This window comes from Cetorhinus maximus, chromosome 1 (genome assembly GCF_964194155.1).
Source record: "Cetorhinus maximus chromosome 1, sCetMax3.hap1.1, whole genome shotgun sequence".
In the NCBI taxonomy this organism is placed as follows: domain Eukaryota; kingdom Metazoa; phylum Chordata; class Chondrichthyes; order Lamniformes; family Cetorhinidae; genus Cetorhinus; species Cetorhinus maximus.
Genome location: NC_135879.1, coordinates 206,985,164 through 207,004,585, shown reverse-complemented (window position 1 = coordinate 207,004,585; position 19,422 = coordinate 206,985,164). Strand labels below are relative to the sequence as shown.

The window sequence follows — 19,422 nt, the reverse complement described above, 5'->3', positions numbered from 1 at the left end:
TCGCACTGCACACGGAGAGTTGGTTATTAAAATCTGTGTTGGTAAGTGAGATGGGGAGGTGCAATGGGTTTAAGCACAAATACTGAAAAATCCATATTCAGCATACTTCATGCTGATCTCCACCCAATGAAATCTAGTAATATGAACATTTATCATGTGAAAGAGCTAAACTCATTCACATCCCTGCTGTTGTGTCCTTTTCTAAATGCCCATGTCACAAAGACCTGATCTAAGTAGACATATTTCTTGCCCATATCTTTCCAGGAGATGCACAAGAGCGGTGGACCAGATTTTTTGTTTCTTCTGGCCTGGTCTCCACTCATTGGCCTAGAAATTGACTTGCACCCACAGGTGGGTGCAAACTAGACGCTGTGAGCAATCCCTGTGATGAAAGAGTTTGGCCCTACTGCGTTGCTTTTAGACCACATTTTCCTTAAAAGAACAAAACAATTTGCTAAAGGAAGCATCAAATGTATTGCATATTCAGAGGCCTTGTCTGTTTCAGGCAAGGGCCCTGGATGCCTCTTCTGATGCCATACTGGATGCTATGTTACTGGATGCCTACAAAATAGGCACAACAGGGTTTTTTTTTTCATATTTGTTCATGGGATGTGGGCGTTGCTGGCCAGGCCAGCATTTATTATCCAATCCTAGCTGCCCTAGTTCAGAGGGCATTTAAGAGTCAACCACATTGCTGTGGGTCTGGAGTCACATGTAGGCCAGACCAGGTAAGGACGGCAGATTTCCTTCCCTAAAGGACATTAGTGAACCAGACGGTTTTTTACAACAATCATTAGATTTTTAATTCCAGATTTTTATTGAATTGCCATCTGCTATGGCAGGATTCAAACCTGGGTCCCCAGAGCATTACCCTGGGTCTCTGGATTACTAGTCCAGCGACAATATCACTACGCCATTGTAGACCATTATCTTTCCACAATGGCATAGCTAAGATTGGGGAATCAGCATTCAGGAAATTGCTGGGTAAAGACTATGGGTTGGATTTTACATAACCTCCACTGGGCGTGTTTTTAGCAGGGGGCTGGTGGGGAGCATATAAAATAAGGCGGGTGCCACCTAACCACCTTCCCCGCCCACCCCTGAGCTCAACCGCATAAGACATTAGGTGGGCCTGTGCTGAAACTCTTTCGAGTTATCAACAGTCACAGATTGCAACTCTTTCGAGTACAATCACAGTTCTTGGTTTCCGGGAGTGGGACATGAACCCACAACCCTCTGATTCAAAGGCGAGGGTGCTATGAACTGAGCCACAGCCTGCCTGCCATATGTAAATAAATAATCAAGGGTCAATTAAGCTTGTAAACAAGGCAATTGACACCAATAATACACAGCCTATGCCATAATACAGTTGGCATGGGTAGACAGGCGGGAGGGGACAGGCTGTTTTGTAAAATGTTTTTAAAAGGGTGGGATGGTGGGACTATCTTCAGGGGGGTTCCCTTTGTGCATTGAGGGGTAGCCACCCTAAAATAGTCCCCGACCTTTCTTTCTATCTGCCTTTTCCTTTATTTTTTCACGGGATGTGGACATTGCTGGCAAGGCCAGCATTTGTTGCCCATCCTTAATTGCCCTTGAACTGACCTCTGTGGGCCTGGAGCCAAATGTAGGCCAGACCAGGTAAGGATGGCAGATTTCCTGCCCTAAAGGACATTAGCGAACCAGATGGGCTTTTACAACAATCGATGATAGTGTCAAGGTCACCATTACTGAGACGAACTTTATATTCCAGATTTATTAACTGAATTCAAATTCCACCAGCGCCGCAGTGGGATTTGAACCCATGTTCCCAGGGCATTAGCCTAGGTCTCTGGATTTCTAGTCCAGTGATATTACCACTGTGCCACCATCTCCCCCTACTGCTTTTGAAACTACAACTCCCCCTGACATTCACCCCTCCCCCCTCTCCCAAGCTGGCCAACCCTCCTGCCCAACACCCTGGATTAACTCACTCCAGGATCCATTGGGCCTTCTTCTTGGGAGTGGTTGATGACCCTGCAGTGCACACTAATGGACGCTCGTGCACGGTCTTGGCATTGCCGGGACTGTTGGAGCTGCCAGCCAATCTGATTGGTCAGCAGCTCCTGAAGGCAGGACTTCCTCCTCAGTGAGGGGCAGAAGTCCCACTTTCCACCAATTTAGCCCACCTGTTATGGCTGCGGGGTGGGCTGGCATGGAGCAAGTTGGCTTCCAGCCAACTTTCCTTGTGGGGGGTTGAGGGGTTGGGGTTTGCAAGCCATCTGCCCGCCTGTAAAATGCTGCCCTATGTCTCTCAACACAATGAGGCAGTTTGTTAACACTGATAATCTGCACTCCATACCAAGTTTCACATTCATGCTTTCACCTAGCCTCTTTTTTTTCAAAGAAATATACATTGATAGTAAAATACTTTAAAGAGTGAACTCCCCATCACTATGCTTTTCTAAATCTCAGGGATAAAGAGTTTTTTAATATCTTTGTTAAACTTCTATTTCTCAAAGACCTAGAGAAATAGGCACTGCTCTTTTTTAAAAAGAAATCTCTTAAGCACTAGAAGGCCAATCTGGTTTCAAATCCAACGGGGCCAACTCCATTTTTCCAGGTTAGGCCTCTTTGGATGCCACCACTAAAAATTCCAGCTAAATGTAGCCATAGTGTGTATTGTGCCAGGCAGCCCTGCAGCTGTCTTTAGAACACATTAGGCCATTAAAAATAAAATCCAAATCCCATCCAGGCAGCCAAGGAATTTGGATTAAACACGTTGGGCCCATAAGTAATCATAGAAACTTTACATTGCAGAAGGAGGCCATTCTGCCCATCGAGTCTGCACTGGCTCTCTGAAAGAGCATTCCGCCTAGTCCCATTCCTCTGCTTTATCCCCGTAACCTTGCACAATCTTCCTTTTCAGATAACAATCCAATTCCCTTTTGAATACTTCGACTGAACCTGCTTCCACCAGCCTCTCAGGAAGTTCATTCCAGACTCTAAACACCCTCTGGGTGAAAACATTTTTCTTCACCTCACTTTTACTCCTTTTGCCAATTATTTTGAATCTATGCCCTCTAGTGATTGATGCTTTCTTGAGTGGGAAGAGTTTCTCACTATTTACCCTGTCCATACATCTCAGGATCTTGAATACCTCTATCAAGTCTCCTCTCAGCCTTCTTTTCTCCAAGGAACACAGTCCCAACCTCTCCAATCTATCCTCATGGCTACAGTTCTTTATCTCTGGAATCACTCTTGTGAATCTCCTCTGTACTCTCTCCAATGCCTTCACATCCTTCCTCAAGTGTGGCGCCCAGAACTGGACGCAGTACTCCAGATGAGGCCTAACTAGTGTCTTATAGAAGTTCAACATGATCTCCTTGTTCTTTAATTATCCAAAAGAATATCTCCGTCTCAAATATTTTGAGGTTTTCCATTTCACATCAAAGCATTACATGGCTACTAGATAGATAAAACAAGTAAAACAACTTCCCTCACTATTCACAGCCTTCCCCCATTCCAACACAAAAGAAAATGAGTGAACAACAGTCCCTCCACTTACTGATGCAAGTGCTTTACCCAGTGCGTCGCCAGTCTGTGAGCTGCCAGTTGGCACTCCTGCTCTGGTTACTAGAAGCAGAGAAAAAAATAAAAGTTAAAGTTAATCAAATTTATTCACAACCTGCAGAGACATTCCAGCATAACATTTTACTTATGAGGGAAACAAACCCATGACATAGGGCTGTGGAAAACCGCCAGATGACATCACGAATATTGGACTGTAACCTTATCGGTTTTATTTGGTACAGATGGACTATTAGGTGGAGTGAAAAGTATCAAACACTGAGGGTTTCACGCTTATAACATTTTAAAAACTTAACAGCAATTCCCAGTAAGTTGTTTTAACTGAATGTCCTTGCCCTATACTGATTAAATTTGGATAGCATCATACATGTCAGAAGACACTGGTGCTTAGACCACCTAAAAACAGCTTCTCCCTTCTATTTAAGTTAGTGTTCAGAGATGCACAGACAGAATGAGGATAGGTCTCAGCATGCTATGTTCAGAAAGCAAACATCTAAGGAGAGGCAAGCACTTGTGAAGGTTATGCTTCAGATACAAAAGGCACAAAGTAAGAGACAGTTCCCAGTGTGCCTATTTTCAAGTGGCAACCAGATGAAGATGGTGAGAGCAAATCTCTTACTCAAGCCCATGATAAATCTTTTAAAACAGGGAATTAGATAGATTCTTCAAAGAGCGAGCTATTAAAGAGTACGGGAAGTTAGCAAGAGAATGGGATAAAAATATAGTGACTCATGTAAAAAACAGCATTTGTGGACCAAATTTCCTGTTTCTGTCCTCTAAATTCTATGACTTCAGACATTTGGAGAAAATGTGACCCAGGGTTACAAAGTTACTAAGGAAATAATTTATGAACACAAATATATGACACTGACGTCAACTCTAGCTTTCACTGCCCTAGCTCTGCTAACGATGCTAATAGGCATCAACTCAGGTTGCTCCAAGTCTGTATGGCTTGGCACCAGGCCACGTGAGGCATTTATTCATTTATCTGTCAGCTGAGCTCGTGTTAACCTCCTGCATTCTTTTAAAGAACTGATGTACAAAACTAAAGATGTACAAAGCCTTGGTGAAGCAACCATTAAGGTTCTGTCTCCATTTCCTGAATCCTACTTATGGAAAGGACAGTAATGTCAGAAAGACATCAGTGCCATGAAGGACATTAATGTCAATGCGGTTGACTCTTAAATGCCCTCTGAAATGGACTAACAACCCACTCAGTTGTATCAGATCACGACACAGTCTACACAGAATGAAACCTGACGGACCACCTGGCATCGACCTAGGCACCGGAAACAAAATATATTGCCATTCTTTCACAAAATTCTGGAACTCCCTTCCTAACAGCACTGTGGGTGTACCTACACCACATGGATAGCAGTGGCTTGAGATTACCTACTCAAGGGTAATTTGGGATGGGCAGTAAATGCTGGCCTTGTCAGCGATGCTCACATCCTGTGAGCAAATAAATAAAATGTGTTCAGCATAGATTCACCACAATAGTGTCAGGGGTGAGAAATTGTAATTATAAAAGACTTGAAATACTGTTACTATTCCCACTGCAGCATAGAATCACAGAATGTTATGGCGGAGAAGGAGGCCATTTGGCCCATTGTGTCTGCACTGGCTCTCTAAATGAGCATTATGCCTTGGCGCTATTCTCCTACCTTTTCCCCGTATCCTTGCACAATCTAATGCCCTCTTGAATGCCACAGCGGGCTAACAAAAGATTTAAAGAGATTTTTAAAAATGACGATGAGTGAATAGGAAAATACTATGTCCATTGGTTGTGGAATCAGTGACAAGGAGTCAGCAAATAAAACTATCGATTAGAGCGCAAAAAGAGGTTAGGAGGAATTTCTTTGTATGGAGGTTGTTGAAACATGGAATGTTATGTGACAGGGAAAATTAAGTAGAGAGTATTGTACCTTTTAATGGAAAATTGACTAAATATTTGAAGCTGGAGCAAGGTTCCGAAGAAAGTATGGGGGCAGTGCGATTAGTTTTGGATTTCTCCAGCATAGGCACAAATGGCTGAATGACCTTACTATAATGCAAAATTGTTTTAATTGAAGCAGCCCAGGTTCTTAGTGAAAAACCTGTGTCACTGTTGCTATACTGGTATTACTCAAGTGATGTGATGATGTTTTTGATATAATTTTAATCACTTGTTAAGGTTTTAAAGGAAAGGAAGAAGTTTCCCAAAGACCTTCTTTGAAAACAGTGCCTTCTTAATGATCGTTTGGTTGACTCACACAAACCCAACTTTACATTCAGACATTACTCAGGAGTCTGAGGTCTTTTGAGTGCGGTTATCGCTAATGGCTTGAACATTTCCTTTTTAAGACCTTCTGGAATAATTTTGGTCTTCATGACTGATAGTCTAATTGGAATTCTCAAAAAAAGAACTGCTTTCTTTTTGTTGGATTCAACATAAAAGGTTTGCCAGGTTATATGCATTAAGACACTTTAAAATCCCATTCTGGATCTTAAACTAGAACAGTTGCTAGTAAGGTACGGTTTAACTTTTTTTATTATTATAATAATTAGAATATTGGATGGCATAACACAGAAACAAGCTAATCATCCCAGCAAGTCTGTGTTGTGTTTCTCCCCATATCAGCCAGTTGGTTTAATTCAGCTTGCTGCTTATACCCTATAATACTTCCATTCCCAAGCTACTGTTTAAATCTTTTCAAAATAACTAATGGAAACCGTGGGTGTGAAAAGCCATGCTCTGTCTGACCTCAGCAATACAGCAGAAGGGTCAGAGATCTGATCATAGAGAGGACCAAGAAGCCAATAAGGCCCCAAGGATGGATCGTAAAAGCTGAAGGGCTTTTGCAGTAAAAGACCATGCCCTGGATATTAGAAGTATCATATATTCAAGAATTGAAATGTTCTCCCTCTTTCCATCCAAGCATATATTTTATTCTGCCTCAGTTTTCACGGTGAAGGACACTAGTACTTCCCCAATAGTAACAGGTAGTGCAGAGGGTATAGAGGAGGAACTTAGGACAATCACCATCACCAGAGAAAAAGTACTGAGCAAACTATTGGGATTAAAGGGTGACGAGTCCCCAAGACCTTGATGGCTTACATCCCAGTGTCTTAAAGGGAGTGGCAGCGGAGATAGTGGATGCATTGGCTATAATATTCCAAAATTCCCTGGATTCTGGCAAGGTTCCAGAGGATTGGAAAAATGCTAACATAAAGCCCTTATTCAAAAAGGAGGGGAGGCAGAAAGTAGGAAACTATAGACCAGTTAGTTTAACGTCTGTCGTTGGGAAATTGTTAGAATCCATTATTTTTGAAGCAGTAATGGGGCATTTGGAACGTCAAAATGCAATCCATCAGAGTCAGCATAGTTTTATGAAGAGTAATCGTGTTTGACTAATTTGCTAGAGTTCTTTGAAGATGTGACAAGCAAAGTGGATAATGGGGATCCTGTAGATGTAGTATATTTGGACTTCCAGGAGGCCTTTGATAAGGTGCCGTACAAAAGATTAATACACAAGATAAGATCACACAGAGTTAGAGGTAATATATTAGCTTGGATAGAGGATTGGCTAACCAACAGAAAGCAGAGAGTCGGGATAAATGGTTCTTTTTCTGGATGGGGTGTCACAGGTTTCGGTCCTTGGGCCCCAACTATTTACAATCTATATTAATGACTTGGGTTCAGGGATAGAAAGTACTATAGCTAAATTTGCAGATGACACCAAAAAAGGTGGGAAAGTAAGTTGCAATGAAGAAATAAGAAATTTACAAATGGATATGGACAGGTTAGGTGAATGGGTCAAAATTTGGCAGATGGAGTTTAACGTGGGTAAGTGAGAGGTTATCCATTTTGGTCGGAATAAAAAGGCTACTTATTATTTGAATGGAGAGAAACTTCAGAATGCTTCAGTGCAGAGGGATATGGGTGTCCTCATGCATGAATTGCTGAAAGCTAGTATGCAGGTACAGCAGGTAATAAGGAAGGCAAATGGAATTTTGGCATTTATTGCTAAAGGAATAGAGTGTAAAAATAGGGAAGTGTTGTTGCAACAGTACAAGGCATTGGTGAGACCGCACCTGGCGTACTGTGCACAGTTTTGGCCCCTTTACATGAGGAAGGATGTAGTTGCATTGGAGGCGGTTCAGCGGAGGTTCACTAGATTGATTCCGGAGATGCGGGGCTTGTCTTACAAGGAGAGATTGAGCAGTTTAGGCCTATACTCGCTAGAGTTTAGAAGGATGAGGGGAGATCTAATTGAGATACATAAGATACTAAAGGGGATAGACAAAGTAGACATGGAGTGAATGTTTCCTCTTGTGGGGCATTCTAGAACGAGAGGCCATAGTTTTAGGCTAAAGGGTGGTAGATTTAAATCAGAGATGAGGAGGAATTACTTCTCTCAAAGGGTCGTGAATCTGTGGAATTCACTACCTCAGGGTGCAGTGGATGATGGGACGCTGAATAAATTTAAAGAGGAGATAGGCAGATTTTTAATTAGTAACGGGTTGAAAGGTTATGGGGAGATGGCGGGAAATTGGAGTTGAGGCTGAAATGAGATCAGCCATGATCGTATTGAATGGCGGGGCAGGCTCGAGAGGCTAAATTGCCTACCCCTGCTCCTAGTTCTTATATTCTTATTTGACACTTTTTGTAGATAAATATACATTTTAGTAATTATATTTAGTAACTATGGTAACCATACAGAAACAACATGAAAAGCAACGTGTACTACAGTCATGCTGCTTAACTCTGCTGCTTTTACAGTTCATATCCCTTTGTTCTAGTAACATAAATTACTTGGCTTGGATCAACTGATTCAACAATCTCCGGCTCTCCTGAAAAAAATGTGCACCAAAAAACAGTAGCAGTGAGGAGTTCTGTGCAGCATTGGATAAGTTCAGCAAAGTTATTCATATATATTTTAACACTACCGATTAGTACTCCCTCAGCTCTAAAGTGCTTTGAGATGTCCTGAGGATTTGAAAGGTGCAATATTAACTTAAGTATTTTCTTCTGTAACTTACCCATGATATTGTCTGTTCCGTTGGCAGCGGGCGGTGTGCAGGATGAAGCGCCATAGTGATTTGTGCCACTGCGGTGGAAACTGGACATCGGTGGGAGACTGGCATTGATGTCCGTTGAGGAGTGTGATGGGTAGCTCTGTGGTTTATATATTAATTTAATGTAATAAAGACATAAAAGAGGGAAAATGTATTAATTTCACATAAAAGTTATGAATTCCAGATATAATTAGATTTTAGTTTTAAACAGGTCTCACTTTATATTTGCATTCTACCGATCCCCACATTAAATCATAGAGCACACAAGGAAGCCATTCAGCCCACCATGTCCATGCTAGGTCTTTGAAAAAGCTATCAAAACTACTCTCTGGGTCCAAGCTGTGGAAATTTTTCCTTTTCAGGAATATATCCAATACCCTTTCAAAGTTTGGCTCCTGACCTCATTACAACCTTGGCCAAACATGGGCAAAAGAGCTGAACTCAAGATGTGACATGAGAGTGACTGCCCTTGACATCAAGATAGCATTTGACTGAGTGTTGTATCAAGGAGCCCTAGCAAAACTGGAGTTAATGGGAATCAGGGGAAAAAAACTCTGCGCTGTTTGGAGTTATACCTAGCACAAAGATGGTTGTGTTGTTGGAGGTCAGTCATCTCAGCTCCAGTACATCACTGCAGGAGTTCCTCAGGGTAGTGTCCTAGGCCCAGCCATCTTCAGCTGCTTCATCAATGACCTTCCTTCCATCATAAGGTCAAAAGTGGGGTATTCGCTGATGATTGCACAATGTTCAGCACCATTCATGACTCCTCAGGTACTGAAGCAGTCTGTGCCAATATGTGGCAAGACCTGGACAGCATTCAGGCTTAGGCTGACAAGTGGCAAGTAACAGTTCCACCTCACAAGTGCCAGACAATGACCATCTCCAACAAGACAGAATCAACCATCGCCCCCTGAAAGTCAATTGCACTACCTTCACTGAATCCCCGACGAGCAACACCCTGGAGAGCTACCATTGACCAGAAACTGAACTGAACCAACCATATAAATACTTTGCTAAAGGAACAGGTCAGAGGCTGAGAATTCTGAGGCGAGTAACTCACCCCCTGACTCCCAAATCCATCAGCCAAGGCATGTCGGAGTGTAATGTCGGGATATTAAAACCCTGGAATTTCCTTCCTAATAGTGCTGTAGGTGTACCTATAGCAGGTGGGCTGCAGTGGTTCAAGATGGCGGCTCACCATTTGTCGATTCACAAAGGAGTTTCAGAGGATACTGAAAGTGAATCGACAATGAGTGTGGGGTTTCAGAGAACTTTATTATAGACATTTAACCGTAATGTTTAGTCAAAACTGGGTGGAGTTATTTTCAATAATACTCTTGAAACAATACTCCCACTGGCACATTACTGTCCTACAGTCAGTCAGAATTGTATGTGGTTCTTATTATTGCAGGACAGCTTTGTTTGCATTCATGCCAAAGTGCAAATGTGGCGTGGTGTGTGTGTTACGGAAAGAACAGTGCAGACATTCATGTGGCAGTCAAGAAAAAAATTGCACTTCCCTTTGGGGCCAGCCTTTCTTTCCACTGCAAAAGATGGCAACCATAAACACCCATGAAGGTTAATAGGGTAGGAGAGAAGGGAATCAACAGGTGCTGATACCAGTTTGACTTTATAACATCTGTATATTGTAAGAAGAATGGAAAAGCAGTGGAGGAAAAGGGCTCTGGGAGGGAATGGTTCTCTGTTTCAGTTACTGCACAGTCAAACCTTAATACAAAAACATCGCCATTTAAAGCCCCATTTCCAATTCCTACATGATTGGATAAACTCTTGATAAAACAATTATCAAGTAAGTCTCCACTAGATTGTCATGGAGTCTCCATTGGATTTTTTTTAAGTTAAAATAACTTCACAGATTTTGTTAATAAAAATGGCAGAGGATGTTAGTTTTCATTTCACTTTAGGAATCTCTAAAACCAATGTTCCTCAGCCAAATGGCCTCTTGTTTCCTCTCCTCCATTTGTGTTTTTTTAAACAGTATGCTCACTAGGCACATAGCAGAGAATGAAAACACAGATTTTTCCACGCCAAGCAGCCCACCCAAATAGGAACCCATGGGTTTACAAGGAAGAGAAGATCTGCATTTGATTTACAAAAATATAAATTAAGCCATTATTTATTATAAAGTATAGAGAAATAACAAAACAATTTACAGAACTTTTGGATCATTTTTTAATTAAATGCACATTTTTGTTAATGGCTGTGAGCAGACATTTCCTAGGGTCTGTGCAGCAATATGATATGCTTAATATTTTATCACATTATCACGAAATGGATGGGAGCTTTCCTTATACTTTCTTCTTTACTTTTCCCATAGAATAACTCCAAAAGGTTGGGGGAGTACCCATGCTGGATGTCATAAAGGTGGAGAACAGTAAGAGAAAGGGTGAGGCAAATCAAGCAGTGTTGGTTGGTGATAGCACTGTAAATTTTAAGAAGTATTTTAATCATATGAGGAAGGGATAACTAAGGGAGTTAGGAGATGCTGGTAAAGAAATTATTTAAGGCCAGATGTGCCCATTTGTGCATAAATTTCGCTCTTAACAAGGAAATCATTAAAAATAAAAGAGTCACACCCAGTTTGTGTGGTGACTGGTCAGGTTATATGTCATTAATGCATCACAATGGTTCCAAGAAAATAGATGCCATGATATTTCATATTTGTTATTTTCAGCAGGGTAATTGAAGAGATTATAGATCCCTCAGATTCTTGCTAAAAGTCAATAGGGACCCGACAAGTTGCTAAATATTAACACGGGCCGTGGAGGCACTTTCACTGTATTTGAAAGCACATTGTGATGATTTTAGACATTGTAAGTGGAAGTGTGGACTATTTTCAATGTAAAATATTATAATTTAAACTAACTTAAGATCTGTTGCTTTTAGCCCCCACAGTGGGTAAATTCATTAATGCACCATTCAGAATAGGAAGGGTGCATTTTTTAATATTTATTCAAGGGATGTGCGCATCGCTGGCAAGGCCAGCATTTATTGCAGATCCCTAATTAGCCTTGAGAAGGTGGTGGTGAGCCACATTCTTCAACCTCTGCAGCTTGGTGTAGGTAGACCCACAGCACTGTAAGGATGAGGATTCCAGAATTTCGACCCAGTGAAAATGAAGGAACAGTAATATAGGGCAGAATTTTATGGCTGACGCACAGGTGGCGGAGCCCGCACGTCAGTGCTTAAATTGTCGCGCGAGCGTCCCAACGTCAGCTCGCGGCATCACGAAAGTTAGGTGGGTGGGCGTGCTATGAAGCACGACGCGCGCCCGCCATTAATTAAAGGCCTTGTTAAGGCCCGTAACCCGGCAATTGAAACCGATTTTGAGGCGCCCATGCGAACTTCGGCTCGGCGCACGGGCCCAACGGGCAGGCGGGTAACTGATTTTTTAACAAATCTCATCCACGGGCGGGATATGTGGGCTCAGAGGGGTTGTTAGTGTTTTATCTGAAGTATTTAATGCAGAAAGTGTTTTCAACTTGCCTGTGTGATTGTTAGCAGTTCAGATCGATTTCCAATAGCTTTCTCTGTACTTTGAAGCTTTAGCTCAGCAGTCTGCAGACAGTAATCTTTATCGGGCCTGCAGCTTTCCAGAGGCCTCCATTTAGCCTGGGTATGGGTTCTGACATCTCCATTGGTGGCAGCTCCTCTGAGGAGGAAGGGAGGGATAGAATAAGGAGGAGGCCAGGACAGGACAATCAGCCTCCAGGGGAGCCACCTTTAGGGGGCCAGGCGCAGGCCCAAGGGGTGCAGGGCCAAGAGGGTGTCCAAGGTGGAAGGGGCCACAGAAGACGGCACTATCCTGCTGCCAGGGTATACAGGCGGCGAAGCAGCTACCTCAATATGTCTGAGGTGCAGTGCCGAAGGAGGCTCCGTCTGTCAAGGGAAACAGTCAACTACATCTGTCAGATGATTGGCCCTGAGATCTCACCTAACTGTGTGGGTGGACACCCCATGCCAGCGCTCTAAAGGTCACAGTTGCTCTCCACTTCTATGCCTCTGGCTCCTTCCAGGGCTCAGTGGGTGATCTTTGCGGTATCTCCCAATAAGCTGTACACACTTGTATCAAGCAGGCTACAGACTCTCTGTTCAGACTGGTATTGACCTTCATGCACTTCCGCTGCGACCAGGCAAGTTAGACACAGTGAGCCAGAGGCTTCGCGGACATTGCTGGCTTCCCCCACGTCCAGGGTGCAATAGACTGTACACATGTGGCCATCAAGGCACCAGCAGGTGAGCCCGGTGCCTTCGTCAACAGGAAGGGCTTCCACTCCATGAATGTGCAGATAGTGTGTGATCACAGGATGCTGATTTTACAAGTCTGTGCAAGGTACCCAGGCAGCTCCCACGATGCCTACATCCTCAGACACTCACAGGTGCCGGCGCTCTTCAGTGCTCCGGCTCGGCTGGATGGTTGGCTGGTGGGTGATAAGGGCTATCCCCTCAGAAGGTGGCTCATGACGCCACTCCGTCATCCAGGAACAGAAGCTGAGCAGCGCTACAATAGGAGCCACGGCACTTGCGACATTTGCTGTGGATCACATGAGATCGACAGGTCACATTATTGACCTTCATACCGTTATAAGGGGCATAGAACGGTTGGAAAGAAGGCAACATTTCCCCTTGGCGCAGGGATGACTAACGTGGTGGCATTTATTTAAGTTGAGTACCATGAGGTTGACAGGTGAGGTGCTGAGGACCTTTTGGACAGAGTAATGTGGGACGCACTGGCTGAAAGGGTGGTGGAGGTACAAACCCTCCTAAGATGCAATAAGTCTTTGGATGTGCAGCAGCGATGCCATGGCATGTTAGGCCATGGGGATAGCGGTCACAAATGGGATAAGGCGATTTTGGAAGGTGCTAGAGACGCGCATCCTCAAGGGGCCGAGGGACCTTTGTGTATGACTCACACATCTGACTGTATCAGTCTGTGATTGAGCAGTGTTGCTGCATTAACGATTGCAGCAACCATCAATGCTTTGAATGGTGGGGAGACAGAGTGGATGGGACTGTGAACCTCAAATACCTGACCGCTGCACCCCAGCCTTGCCGACACCTGCCGACCTGGCCGCCTGCCTCCTCCCCAGCTCCATGGCCTGCTCCTCATACATGGTGAGGTGCTGCAGCACGGCATGCCCACCACCAGTCCACTGCCGCACCCACATATTGCTCTGTTTTTGCCTGCAGAACAGAGAAGAGCATTTATTGGGGCTGATCGCTCATGTACTCTGCACGCACACACCACACCTCAACCACAGTGGCCCATCTGAGGCCTCCAGCGGCTCTTGTCCACACTACTGGTGATCAGACCCCAGAAGATAGTATGGCTGGTCCAAACCCCCTCCCCCAAAGGACACCTTGGACACATTCAGCGTCCATCACTTTGAATAACACACAGGTCTTAGCGCCCATGGCAAGGAGGCACAACTAGGTGCAGCGCCAAGGCCAGCAGATGGCTTTTGGCCACGACACCTTGAGGCTCCCCTTCCACCATCTCATCACCATCAATATGACATGTGTTGGAGTTCTGAGTATGTGCCTAGCTGTCTCCCCTGCTTGTTGCCCCCAGACTACTCAAATGCGACAAACACCAACATATGCTGCCGGGATAACCCATCTTCTCCTCAACCACTAAGGCTGATGTAAACATAGTCACTATCTGTTTGCCCAACCAGTGTGCGCCAAATGCCCAATGCAGTAACGACACTAAGATGTAGTGGGGGGGGACCTCAAAGGCTAAGACTATCTGCTGGGTAAAAAGGCCAAGGCTGACATGGTACTCACCCTTCCAGAGTGCAGCAAATGATTGAAGCGCTTGTGGCACTGGGTTCCTGTGTGCCGCACAGCACCATGAGAGCGAACAGCCTCCGCCACCTCCTGCCACGCCTGCCTGGTGACGTGGGGGGCCCTCCTCCTCCCATCCTCTGGAAACAAGGCCTCCCGATGGTTGGACACCTCTTCGAGGAGGACAGCAAGGCAGGCATCTGAGAACCGAGGGGCACAGTGGCCCCCCCGCTGGCCTATCCTGCAGCCTGCCCCCCTCCCCCTCCTCTGCCCTCACCTCTTGTGCTGCTCGATGACTGGCCATGGTGAACAGCCTAAAGGAAGCTGCCTGGCCGCTCTTTATACAGACTTCCGGTTCCCCACTGGAACCGGCGGTCTGAACACACCCGCTGCTGATTTAATTTTCCCGATGAACATGGGAGTCGGAACCCCGCTGGGCGAGCCTTAATTGGTCCACCCGCGCAAAATGGCGGCGCGGTCCGTTTCGGCGGCAATCGGCTGCCTGCCCGCCACCGAGTCGGTTGGGCCCGCCTGCCTGTCAAACGCAAAATTCTGCCCATGGTGTCAAATCAGGATAATGAGAGACTTGGAAGGGAACTTGCAGGTGGTGGTGTTCAATGCATCTGCTGCCCTTGTCCTTCGAGGTGGAAGGTGCTGTCGAAGAAGTTTTAGTGAGTAGCTGCAGTGTATCTTATAGATGGTATATATAGCTGCCGCAGCCACAGTGGTGGTGTGAGTGAATTTTAAGGTGGTGGAATAGGTGCCAATCTTTTTTTTATTGTTCGTTCATGGGATGTGGGCGTCGCCAGCTCGACCAGCATTTATTCCCCATCCCCAAATGTTCTGGTTCAGAGGGAATTTTAGAGTCAACCCCATTGCTGCGGGTCTGGAGTTAAATAGGCCAGACAAGGTAAGGACGGCAGATTTCTTTCCCTAAAGGACATTATTGAACCAGGTGGGTTTTTATGACAATCGGCAATGGTTTCATGGTCATCATTAGACTTTTAATTCCATATTTTTATTGAATTCAAAGTCCACCATTTGCCATGGTGGGACTCAGAATCAGAATCAGAATTGTTCTGGTGTAGAAGGAGGCCATTCGGCCCACTGTGTCTGCACCAGCTCTCTGAGCATTTTAACTTAGTGCCAATCTCCTGCCTTTTCCCCATAATCCTGCACTTTGGATGATATTTAAATGTCATCTAATGCCCTCTTGAATGCCTCAATTGAACATGCCTCCACCACACTTCCAAGCAGCGCATTCCAAATGTATGTACAGATATATAAGATACACATATATAATATATATATACACACACAAGACAATAGGCTTCTTCAAGCCACGAGCCTTCTCCATTCAGACTATTACTAGTCATGTGGCTCACTTTATGTCATCGTGCAGCGCTACTGTTTCCCCAGTCCCACATTAACTCTTTCAGTCCTGAACACCCTAATACAACAGGCTGCACCCTAGTGATGGCAATGTTGTGGAGGACGCAGTTGACCACCATGCACTTCTTAATCCGCTCCATCGTGTAGTGTAGGGTCCCCACCACCCCAAAAGTGGTCATGGCAGTGGAACTGTTATTTGAATATTTCTTGTAGCTCTCATTATTTGCTCAACCCCAGGTCCCCAGAATGGGTTTCCAGATTACCAGTCCAGTGACAATAGCACTATGCCACCGCCTCCTGGCTGGATGTCCAAGGTGATGTTGCACTTCTTGAATGTTGTTGGTGCTGATTATTGAAGTCTTCCGCCTGGCGTATATTCTGTGGCTTTGGTACCCTCTGTGCTTCCTTCAAATGGAGTTCAACATGAATGAGCACTGATTCATCAGCTAAGGGAGGGTTGTAGGTGGTAATCAGAAGGAGGTTTCCTTGCCCATGTTTGACCTGATGGTCTAAGACTTTACAGGGTATACAGTCAACGTTGAAGGCTCCCAGGCCACTGCCTTCTGACTGTGCATCACTGTGCTGGCTGCTGCCTCTGGTCCACCAGTCCTGCCAGTGAGACAGGACATAACCAGGGTAGGTATTGAGACATTGGTCAAAATGTATGATTCTGTGAGGAAGATTAGGTTAGGTTGTTGCTTCACTAGTCCATGGGACAGCTCTCCCAATTTTGGAACAAGTCCTGAGTTGTTAGGAATACTTTGTTGGGCCAGTTGGGTTGAGTGCACCTTTGTCATGTCTGGTGCCTAGATTGATGCTAGGTGATAGATCTAGTTTTATTCTTCTTATGCATTTCTATAGCAGTTTAATACAACATGAGTTCAAATCCCACCAAATTCCTCCAATATGGTCTAGCAAGCCACTCAATTGTGCGGGTCTGAACTTAGATACAGGGCAGTCAGGGTAAAAATAATAGGTAAAAGCAACTGTATCAGTGTCGCTTCATGCTCTCGTCTGGACCTGGAAAATTTATCGATTTTGCTTCCAATTTCCACCTCTCTCTCACATTCACATGGTCCATCTCCGACACTTCCCTTCCTTGACCTCTTTGTCTCCATTTCTGGTGATAAACTGTCTAACAATAATCGTTACAAGCTCACTGACTCCTACGGCTACCTCGACCACAGCCCCTCACACCCTGCTTCCTGAAAGGACTCCATCCCATTCTCCCAGTTCCTTCGCCTCCGTTGCATCTGTTCCGATGATGCTCCTTAACCAAGGGTTCCCCGCACCACTGCGATTGACATGGTCTTCAACCGTGTCCAACCCATCTCCCGCACTTCTGCCCTCACCCCTTCCCCTCCCTCCCAGAACAATGTAGGACCCCTTGTCCTCAATTTTCACCCCACCCAGTCTCCGCATTCAAAGGATCATCCTCCGCTATTTCTGCCAACTCCAGCATGATGCCACCACCAAACTCATCTTCCCTTCACCCCCCCCTCCCCTCAAACAGCATTCCATAGGGACCATTCCCTCCATGACACCCTGGTCCACTCCTCCATCAACCCCCAACTTCTCATCCCCTTCCCACGCACCATCCCAGGCAATCACAGAAGGTGCCACACCTGTCCCTTTACCTCCCCCCTCCTCACTGTCCAAGGTCCCAAACACTCCTTTCAGGTGAAGCTTCTCTTGCACCTCTCTTCAATTTAGTCTACAGCATTTGCTGCACCCAATGTAGTCTCCTCTACATTGGGAAGATTAAACGCAGACCGGTGACCGCTTTGCGGAACACCTCCGGTCTGTCTGCAAACGTGACCCAGACCTTCCTGTCGCTCGCCATTTTAACACTCCACCCTGCTCTCATGCCCACATGTCCGTCCTTGGCTTCCTGCAATGTTCCAGTGAAGCCCAACGCAAACTGGAGGAACAGCACCTCATCTTCCAATTAGGCACTTTACAGTCTTCTGGACTTAACATTGAGTTCAACAACTTCAGGCCATGAACTCTCTCCTCCATCTTTCCCTTTTTTTAATCCAATTTTTTATTTTTATCTTTACTTATTTATTCATTCCTTTAAAAAAAAATTTAAATCCTTTTTTCATCCTTTCCCTTCCCCCCACCGCCCCGCACCACAGGGCCATTTGTCACTTGTTTTTATGTTGTGCTTTCAGAGTGCTGACCTTTGTTGTGCTATTAACACATTCTGCTCTCTTACCTTTATGCCATTAGCAGCACCTTCTTTAGTCTTTAACACTACCATTAACGTTCCCTTTGTCTTATTTCCATGAAATCTTTGTCAATCTCCCCTGAGCTCCATGACCTCCTATTTTGCTCCATTTGCTCCACCCCCTCTTAAACAGTATAAAATCCATCACATTTCTACTTCTCTTTAGCTCTGAAGAAGAGTCATTCTGACTCAAAACATTAAATCGGGTCAAATCCGCTCTGGAATTGGTGATTCACCCTGACCAGGCCTGCTCTGTGCCAGGCAGGAAGATCTCTGACAGCCTCGCGCTGCTCTGGGATACGATTGCCGATGTATAGGACAGGGGTGTGGATACCTGCCTCATCAGCTTGGATCAGGAGAAGGCCTTTGACAGAATATCGCACACCTACATGGGGGATGTGCTCTCCAAAATGGGGTTTGGGGAGGGAATTCGAAACTGGATCCAACTGCTCTACACTAACATCAGTAGCGCAGTCTCAATCAATGGGTGGGAAACAGATAGCTTTCCGATTAAATCTGGAGTCAGGCAGGGCTGTCCTCTCTCGCCTGTTCTTTTCGTGTGTTGCATAGAACCCTTTGCCGAGTCCATCAGGAAGGATCCGGGCATAAGAGGAGTGACGATCCCAGGCAGTGGAGGCACTCAGGTAAAAGCCTCCCTGTACATGGACGACGTCGCTGTCTTCTGCTCGGATCCGCTGTCAGTGCGCAGACTGATGCACATCTGCGACCAGTTCGAACTGGCCTCGGGAGCCAAGGTAAATCGTGGGAAGAGCGAGGCCATGTTCTTTGGGAACTGGGCTGACCGATCCTTTGTCCCCTTCACTGTCAGGGCTGACGGCCTGAAGGTGCTGGGGATATGGTTCGGAGGGACCAGGGCATGCGTTAGAAACTGGAAGGAGCGAGTGGCTATGGTGAAAAGGAAACTGGGCATGTGGGAGCGACGCTCCCTCTCCATTGCGGGTAAGAACCTGGTCATCAGGTGTGAGGCACTCTCGCTGTTGCTGTACGTGGCACAGGTCTGGCCCATTCCAGACTCCTGCGCGATGGCGATCACTCGAGCCATCTTCCGCTTTATCTGGAGGTCGAAAATGGATCGTGTCCGCAGGGACGCGATGTACAAGCCTCTAGATAAAGGGGGAAAAAACGTGCCCAACATCGCCCTCATACTGATGGCCACCTTTGTGTGTGGCTGCATCAAGCGGTGCGTAGACCCTCAGTACGCAAACACCAAGTGTCACTACGTGCTGAGGTTCTACCTGTCCCCGGTGTTGCGAAGGATGGGTCTGGCCACGCTGCCGCGGAACGCTCCAAGTAGTTGGACCGTGCCGTACCACCTGTCCCTGGTGGAAAAATTTATGCAGAAAAAC

General features: G+C 45.5%; 1 protein-coding gene across 13 annotated transcripts in view; it reads right to left on the bottom strand.

Annotated features, from left to right (window-relative positions):
- Window positions 1-19,422, bottom strand: part of tcf4 (transcription factor 4) — a 578,439-nt gene that overhangs the window by 62,729 nt on the left and 496,288 nt on the right. For all 13 annotated transcript variants that reach the window (XM_078552205.1, XM_078552262.1, XM_078552187.1 and 10 more), the window contains 2 exons: window positions 8,590-8,725; window positions 3,545-3,612 (listed from right to left, as the gene is read on the bottom strand). In XM_078552205.1, the coding sequence (XP_078408331.1) occupies window positions 3,545-3,612; window positions 8,590-8,725 (204 nt within the window). The remainder of the gene's footprint in view (window positions 1-3,544; window positions 3,613-8,589; window positions 8,726-19,422) is intronic.